This window comes from Psammomys obesus, unplaced genomic scaffold (genome assembly GCF_907164565.1).
Source record: "Psammomys obesus unplaced genomic scaffold, mPsaObe1.curated_primary_1811, whole genome shotgun sequence".
Taxonomy (NCBI): Eukaryota; Metazoa; Chordata; class Mammalia; order Rodentia; family Muridae; genus Psammomys; species Psammomys obesus.
Genome location: NW_026596131.1, coordinates 16,907,688 through 16,917,023, shown reverse-complemented (window position 1 = coordinate 16,917,023; position 9,336 = coordinate 16,907,688). Strand labels below are relative to the sequence as shown.

The window sequence follows — 9,336 nt, the reverse complement described above, 5'->3', positions numbered from 1 at the left end:
CAGGCAAATGGTGGGAACTAGAAAAGATCATCCTGAGTGAGATAATCCAGAAGCAAAAAGACACAGGATAGACATCGGAAGTAGGAGAAGGCAGGGAACAAGACAGGAGCCTTCCACAGACGACATCTGAAAGACTCAGACCACCAGGCATCGAAGGAGATACTGAGACTCATAGCCAAACTTTGGGCAGAGTGCTGGAATCCTTATGGAAGAAGAGGGAGATAGAAAGATCTGGAGGGTACAGGAGCTTCACAAGGAGAGCAACAGAGCCAAAAGCCATAGCCCAGAGATTTCTGCAGAGACTGATACTCCAACCAAGGACCATGCAAGCAAGCCAGCAAGCAAGAAAGGTGACTTGGAGTTGGTGGATCATTAGATAGGGAAGACTTGAGAAGAGTAGGGAAAATGAAAACCATGATTACACTATATTGTGTAAAAAATTTTAAAATTAAAAAAAGAAAAATAAAATAAACAAGCAAAAGAGTGTGAGAAATATTCTTCCCCCACTAGTACCAAATGGCCATGCAATACCAAATGGTCATCTCTGAAAACATATATACAAGTAACATTATACAGACTGGACAAATGATATTTATGTATTTAGGAATATATAAACGTATATTCTGATATACATATAAGAATATTACAACAACTAATAAAAAGGGGCCATAAATTTGCAAAAGAATAAGTAAGGGTATATGGCTGGGTTTGGAGAGAGGAAACAGAGGGGGCAAACCATGTAATCATATTATAATCTCAAAAACTGAAAAGAATGATTTTAAAATTAAATAAAAACTATACAAAATAAGCAATTAAAAACTCCTATTCATGTTCTTCAATGTCTTTGACAGAATTTGCTAAATTCTTGTACAATATTATTGGACCTTAAAAAACAACACAACATTGGCCTAACAGTACATTGATGGCCTCCTCAAAGAAGTTTGTCCTAATGTGTTGACACACAAGTTATAACATTAATTCATTGTCATTGAAAAAATGAGTGAACAGAGAAAAGAAGCATAAAGTATAAGGAGCATTAATGTAATCAAAAATTCTTAAAGGTAGGCAAATTTTAAACTATTTGAAAAATCAGCATGATTTCCCTTTTTTTATTTATTACAATTTATTCACTTTGTATCCCAGCTGTAGGTCCCTCTCTCATGCCCTCCAAATCCTGCCCTCCTTCCCTCTTCTCCTCTCATGCCCCTTCCCCAGTCCACTGATAGGGGAGGTTCCTCTCCCCTTCTATCTGACCTTAGCCTATTAGGTCTCATCAGGACTGATTTTCTTTTTTATGAGTGTCCTTACTCTGTTTCACTGGCCACTGTTCCCCAAGCTTCTTTTTGCAGTTCTGATACTAATGCATTATGTTTGATATTCCCTTGTGTTTTGTCTACATTCCTGTGCTGGCAATTTTGATTCACTGAATTGATCCCTTGAGCCAATTACAGAGCAAATAGATAAAACTTTAAGTACTCCATGCAATATAAAATATATTAACAACCATGATTATTTTAAAATAACTTCTAAAACTGTTTCTATTTCTACCTTCACTCTTTCTTGTTTCTTGGCACTCAAAGGAATAAACCAATTTTGGATAAAATGAGAAAACATAGATGAAAATATTTACAGTGAATCCCAAACTGGTACCTAGGGAAAGGAATTTTTAAAGAAATAGCAGTGGATGTTGCAGCCATCCGTCTCAGAGTTCTGAGACGCTGTGTGGAAATCACAGGTAATATGCTGTCAAGACTGAGAATTTGTTCATTTTAATTTAAATGGAGTATACATAAGGGAGTCTACAGTTTATTGGTATGTAACTTAAATATATCTCCATGAAGTATTATTTATTACTTTTCTAACATTTCTGTGAAATTTATCCTTTCAAGTCACTGTTTGCATCTCTATTAGCATTATTCATAATGGATCAGAGTTTATATTTTATTTTCAAAAACACTTATAGATGTGTTAGTATTTATGAAATTACTAAATGTGACTTGATAGTCTTTCTTTCCTTTAGTTATCATATATATATATATATATATATATATATATATATATATATATATATACAACTATTAATGCTGAAAATTGAGCCTGTCCATTATTATTGAAATGAATTTATGCACTCTATTGGTATTTTCCTGGAAAGAATCACATAAATAGCTGTGAAAACAATAAAAAGATAATTTAGTAAAAATAAGTCTAGTTAATCAGTAAGTTCTGATTAACTTAGAATTAACTCTAAATAAAGTATTCTCAAAAGAATACTTGTGGCATGATCCAGACCCTGTAGTGTGAGTATATTCATATAAGAATATTTTTATTGTTTATTTATTTAGGTATTTAAATCTTTTCTTAATAATATTTTTTATCATATTCTTCCCCTCTCCCTGCTCATCCCAAGTCCTCTCTATCTCCCTACTTATTCAACTTCATGTATTTAAAGTATGTTTTTTTCCAATTTGAAATTTGAAGCTGAGCTAGATATTATTCACACCTTGAATTAAATAATTATTCTTTCCTAGCCTCCATTCACCAAAATTTGAACTACTTAAAATTTAAATTTTTAAAGAATGAAGACAATGTGATCAATAAAATATGTTTGAAGATGTGTTCTCTGTAATTTTTCTAATAATTTCTATCTAATGAGCTTGACTGAAGAAAAAAACGGATACATGTAGAAAAATTTGAGAAAAAAATATAGTCTTTCAAAGTCAATGTATCATGGAGGAAAATAATCATGCAGGGCATCATGCAATATTACTAATAATATTCAAACACCCTTACGTAAAGTAAAATCAACTAGTCAAATTCCCCAATGTGTCTCTCAAAAGGGTATCTATCCTTTAACCCTTAAGTCTAATAAAGCCTTCAATATAGTTTACCCCATGAGTATTATATAAATTTCCCATACTTTATTTAGTTTATTGCAAGAGTCATTGTTGTTATTTATTTTATTGTAGATACTAGGAAGGGCATGATTTGAGACTATTTTTGAGACATAATGAAAACTGGAAGATTAATTCAGTAATCATACTGAAGAAATATATCACTGTTAATTTTTATTTTGAATTGTTTAAGTAATTCATCTCAGACTCTTTAGAAGGCAAGTATGAAGTAAATTGATGAAATGGGTGGAAGGAAAGGAAATGGTAACAGTCTAACTTCTAGGCTGGAGAGATGGCTCTGTGGGTAAGAGCACTGGGTGTTCTTCCAGAAGTTCAATTCCCAGCAGCCTCATGGTGGCTCACAACCTTCTATAACGAGATCTGGTGCCCTCTCTGGCATGCAGGCGCACATGCAGACAGAGTACTCATATAAAAAATTATAAATAAATAAATCTTTAAATAAATAAACTAACTCATTTAATATTCTGAGATAAAGAATAAAGAGATGAGTTAAATACGTGGACATGGTTTTTATTCTCAAATGAAATACATTCTTGAAATTAATAGTCTATAAATCCATGACTTTTATACATTTGTATCAAACCCATTTAGTTGATTAATATAATCCATTGAGCTTTTATGTTTTTTTACTTAAAATATATTAAAACAATCTTAGACTTAAAACAAACCACATTGTCTTTTCCTTAAGCTTGTTCTTTTTTAATCTTTGAAGACTGTACAGAAATGTTAATGGAGGGGAGGAATGTTCCCATTTCTCAATACCTGCTAAGACATTTCTTTACAACTCTTCCTGTACTTCTACCCAGCTCTGATCCATAGGAAAAAGTGAGTAATTACATTGCTACATGTAAATGTTCAAATTAAAGTACATAGAAGAAAAGTAGACATAACTTTACCTGGAGCTGGAGAACTTAGAGAAAAGAGCAGGAACCACAAAGGTAAACATCAACAAGAGAATACAAGAGACGGAAGAGAGACTCTCGGTGCTGAAGATACACTTGCAGATACTGATACTTCCTCTCAGAGAAAAAGTAAAATCGGAAAAGTCCCAAACACAAAACATCCAAGAAATCAAGGACGCCATGAAAAGGCAAAATCTAAGAATAATGGAAATTGATGAAAAAAGAAGAGTCCAGGCTTTAAAAGAGGGTAAAATGCAACATATTGATAGATTTTCATACCCAAAATAGAATGAATCTAATGTACATTTACATATTCTTAATTCTAAAAAGTACATTTATTCATCAACAATGATACATTTTGGAATTATGACATACAGTGGGAGAAAAACAAGTTTCTAAGTCTTTTCAAATGTCAGCATGTTACTCTTACAGTACTCTTACAGTTTTAGGAACAATAACTCAATCAATGAATGAGAAATTTCTGTATTATGATTATTTTAGAAATACTTCTAATACTCTTCACATTCTATTATTTAAAAATTTAAATTTATATTTAAAGAATAAAATACACTAAGTTTAGTAAGACTTACAAGAGGTAAAGCATATGTGAAAGTCATAGATTAAAAATCATTATTTAAAAGTCAGCTCTCCCAGTTCCATAACAAACCTCATAGACTCACGTGTGGACAGTGCCCAATTAAGGATTTATTTTGTATTGAAAATATGCTATGCCACAGAAGATCATTCAAAGGACTTGCATGAAGTATACTATATATATATATAGTATATATATATACTATATATATATGAAGCCACTTGAGTGTCTATTTTTAAATATGATTCTTAATATTAGTATTTTGCTGTAAGAACTTCAGCTAGAGATTACAATTAAATCTTATCTATTTGATAATAAGGTATTTTTTGAGCTAGAGTCCTATTAAATAACATAATTTTGATCAAAACCAAACTCAGACTCGTTAAAAAGCAGTAAAGTAATTCAAATTATTATTACACAGTTCATTTAACTATGCCTGTCTGTATGTATATTGTAGATTCTCTTACATATATTTCATTTGAAAATTTTTCAAAATAGAGATTTTGGAACAAGTGCTTAAGCATATTACATAAAGTAAATAACAGAAAACTCACGTTATAACGCTAAGACAAAAACCTAAACAATACACATGCTTCACAGCACGGCATAAACAAGGGGATGATGCCAACAAATGATTAAATAAAAGACAATATTAACTTCGCAAATGCTTCTGTTAAGATGAAATTATGCTAAGCACAACACATATTAAAATAGTTTTGATAATGAAAATTTATCCTTTTGTAAATGTATCAACTAATGTAGGAGTCGATGTGAAATAACAGCAAATCTAAGTGAAATAGATTGACACAAGCAAATACGAGGTTTTAGGTGTATGAACAGCAGGTATTACTTCTAATGTCATAGAAATTAATAAAGAAATGAGAAAAATGTGATTTTGTTTTCATTACACTGAGCCACATGTAATCAAAATCATGAACATGTATACACAATTTTTAAAAGTTTAACATATTTTAACACATATAACTTAAAACCGTTCTTTTGACATTGACTTGTCTTCAGGAAGATGAGGAAATGGAACAAAGAAGGTTAACTGATTTTCTGGCCAGTAAGTGATCCAGATTCAATATGAGCCATCCTTAATAGTTCCTGGATTTACATCAGTTGCAGTATCATAGCAGTTTACGTGAAAAGTAAAAACCTCTTTCTGGTACTGTCAGTTGGATATATACCTTGGGCAGGGCCACTAGATGATACGCCAAGTCCTTTGTCCTTATTTGGGCAACCTCCATTCTATTCTCATACTAGTACTGAAACAACATCGCTACTAAAATGTCTTAGAGTACTTTTATCTCCACACCCCATCTGAATAGTTTTATAATTAACACGCTCACTAAGAAGAGAGCCTATTGCATTACAGTTTTGATAACAAACTGTTTTCAAACCGCCTTGAATGTGGAGTTGCTCTTTCTACAAAGAAAGGTAATTAAAGAATTAATAGTGAATGGCTTTAAATTTCTCTTAGAGGTGGAAACATCATACTACAAAAAATGACAGCTCCTGGTTTTGACTTTCAATAATTCTCAGTTCTACTTGATTCTTTTGGTCTTGCATTTAGATTTGGCAGAAGGTAAAAAAAAAAGTAACTGCATAATGAGAAACCATACAGAAACCACAGCATTTATTCTTCTGGGACTGTCAGATGACCCTCAGCTCCAGGTTGTGATCTTCATCTTTCTCTTCGTTACCTACCCTCTCAGCATCACAGGGAATCTGACTATCATCACTCTCACCTTGCTGGATTCTCACCTCCAGACTCCCATGTATTTCTTCCTCAGGAATTTCTCTGTTTTAGAAATATCCTTCACAACTGTCACTATACCCAAGTTCTTGGGCACCATAATCTCAGGAGATAAAACCATTTCCTTCAACAACTGTATAGCTCAGTTATTCTTTTTCATCCTTTTGGGAGTCACTGAGTTTTACCTTCTAGCTGCCATGTCCTATGATCGCTACATTGCCATCTGCAAGCCCCTGCATTACCTGACCATCATGAGTCAGAAGGTCTGCACAATGCTTGTCTTTGCCTCCTGGCTGGTTTCTTTCCTGATCATCTTCCCTGCACTCATGTTGCTCCTAAAGCTTGATTACTGTGGGTCCAACATCATTGACCACTATACCTGTGATTACTTTCCCCTGCTTCAACTTTCCTGTTCAGATACAAAGTTCCTGGAGAAAATGGGGTTTTTCTGTGCTGTCTTTACCCTAATGTTCACTTTAGTGTTAATATTTCTGTCCTACACATATATCGTCAGAACAATTGTGAAGATTCCTTCTGCTAATCAGAGGACAAAGGCCTTTTCCACGTGTTCTTCCCACATGATTGTCATCTCCATCTCTTATGGCAGCTGCATTTTTATGTACATTAAACCCTCAGCAGCAGATAGAGCATCATTGACCAAGGGAGTTGCTGTGTTAAATACCTCAGTAGCCCCCATGCTAAACCCCTTCATTTATAGTCTGAGGAACCAGCAGGTCAAGCAAGCCTTTATGGACATGGCAAGGAAGGTGGTATCTTTCACAAGTAAAAATGTGGCCTGTGAATGAGGGGCACACTGAAGACCAATTCAAATAATAAAATAGATTTCAATGGCCTACTTAAATGAATATATTCATTTGTTTTTTTTCCTAACAGTTTATTAAACTATACTTTTCACTCCTCCAATTAAAATTGCTTTCCTAATAATATCTAACACTATTTTTCTAATACAGGATTGTAGTAATTTTAAGCTTTATTAATTTATAGCTATCAATGCAGTACCAGTCATGTTCAGAAAAATATTGTCCAAGAAATAGGAAAGATATTTATAAACATATATATAGTATTTTCTACACTTTAAAAATGCCACTTTGTGATTGATTTAGCCGGCAACACGTGAGGAAGATGGACGCGTGTTGCCTAGCCCAGGTAACCAGCCACATGATAGAATGTAGATTAGAAGAAATGGGTTATTTTAAGTTATGTTTTAGTCAAAGAAAACTCTAACTGTAAAACCTAGATATTTAAAAAATATTTAATGAGTCTCATGAGTTGTTATTCAGAGAGCTTAAGTACAGGAGGAAAAAACCACCTACTACATATGGCATTCCATACATTAAGCACAGAATCAAAACTGACCTGAGAAAAGTCCTGGGTAGAGGCATAAACCCTCCCTGGAAACAAAACAGCTTCAAAGCTCTGTCTCTCTAAGAAAAGAAAAACTTCTGCTTTACACAAACATTAGCTGGGCTCTGCCAAGCACCGCACCGTTCCATGGGGTCAAAGCCCAAAGTAGAATTCAGCATGAGCCAACTGTGCTCCAGACTTTGCTGTATCTTGCCCAGAGCCTAGTGAAACGTAAGGCCAGCAGCCGGCACAGAGTAGCAACCAGAAGGGAGAGGTCAGGCCTCTGGTAACCACTGCCTCAGAATCATGCAAAACACAAGACTGGATGGGACCCTGGACCCCAAGTCGGAGGCTTGGCTTAATCTGGTGAACAACCGCCCAACCAGGTTTGCACTTGGCCCAGACAAACTGCAAACCGCAGAAAAGCAATCCAATCTTGGGTCAGAGTCAGGAAGGCTGAACCGACTCTCCCTGTGAGCAAAAGGATTGGGGCATGGTCAAGCACAGTACAGCACAAGAAACAAGACCCAAAGAAACACAGAAGGAATCCAAACTCAAACTTTTTTTTTTCATTTTTGGTACGGTTTATTGGAATTTAAATAGTAATATAGTATATACCATGCTTCTCGGTTGCCTGCTCCTTGTTCGCTTCTCCCTGGTGGGGCAACTTAGCCCACAGAGGAAGAGGATCCAGGTAGTCCTGATGGGATCTGATAGGCTAGAGTCAGATAGTAGGGAGGAGGACTTCCCCTATCAGTGGACTAGGGAAGAGGGGTAGGGAACAAAGAGGGAGGGAGGGTGTTACAACTTGGATACAAAGTAAATAAATTGGAAGAAGAGGAAAGAAAAAGATGGGAAGGGGAAGGAGGAGAAGAAATATCATCTTATGCTAGGTATGATAATCCTAAAACTTTAATCCTAACATTAAAGAAGAGGTGATAAGGAACTCCATCTGTGTCACCTTACCACAAGTTTGAAATTACTCTAGGTTATACTGGTAATTCTAGGCAAGTCTGAGCTACAGAATGAGACTACATCAGAGCAAAAAGGAGGTCTTTCACAATTATAAATGCAAATTTATTTTTGTATAAATTTTCTGGATAAGTTTTCTATTTGTAGGGAACAGCAGACACTCAATTTTAGTTTATTTCAAGGTTGGTGTGCAACAAACGTCTTTAAAGTCAGAGATTTTTACAATAACATTTTGTATGGACAATTAATTTAGAAGATTTGGATGATTTTGCAGTTCAAGTACTATATAAAAGCTTCCTTTTATAATCTCAACCTAAACAAAGTTTGTGCTAGGAAACTGAAAAGAATCTGTGCACATGGTTGTTGTCATTTTAATAGGCAATTATTAGAAAACTTTGGAGGATGTAACTGTGAAAGAAGGGAGCCTCACATATGGACAGCTGGTTTACAATTTAGAGGTAGCATGTACTTGGCACTTCCAAGATGAGTGACTGCTGAAATGCAGAGCTCTTGGCAGCTAAAGACTCATCAACATGAACAAGAGGACTGTGCTATTTCATTATTCATGTTTTTGAGGATGTATGAATTTGCTTTTGATTGCTGTGAGAAAACAATGACCAATTAGAAACAAGAAAATCATGAAATTTGCAGGCAAATGGATGGAAGTAGAAAAGATAATCCTGAGTGAGATAACACAAAAAAAGAAAGACACCATGGGAAGCCAATTGGTTACTGAGCTACCACAGGCTACATCTGAGCAGAGGTTCTAGGTTACATTCATACATGGTCCTTGGTTGCATGTCAGTCTCAGAAAAGACCCTGTGCCCAGAT

General features: G+C 34.7%; 1 protein-coding gene across 1 annotated transcript; it reads left to right on the top strand.

Annotated features, from left to right (window-relative positions):
• The first annotated feature begins 6,020 nt into the window (after nucleotides 1-6,020).
• On the top strand, nucleotides 6,021-6,974 carry LOC129665679 (olfactory receptor 6C1). Its single transcript, XM_055592486.1, has one exon. It carries the CDS (start codon nucleotides 6,021-6,023, stop codon nucleotides 6,972-6,974), a length of 954 nt encoding a protein of 317 aa, XP_055448461.1.
• Nucleotides 6,975-9,336: the final 2,362 nt, after the last annotated feature.

Excerpts from the sequence above, each read along its gene's own strand:
- LOC129665679 (XM_055592486.1), top strand. The coding sequence starts at position 6,021 with ATGAGAAACCATACAGAAACCACAGCATTTATTCTTCTGGGACTGTCA.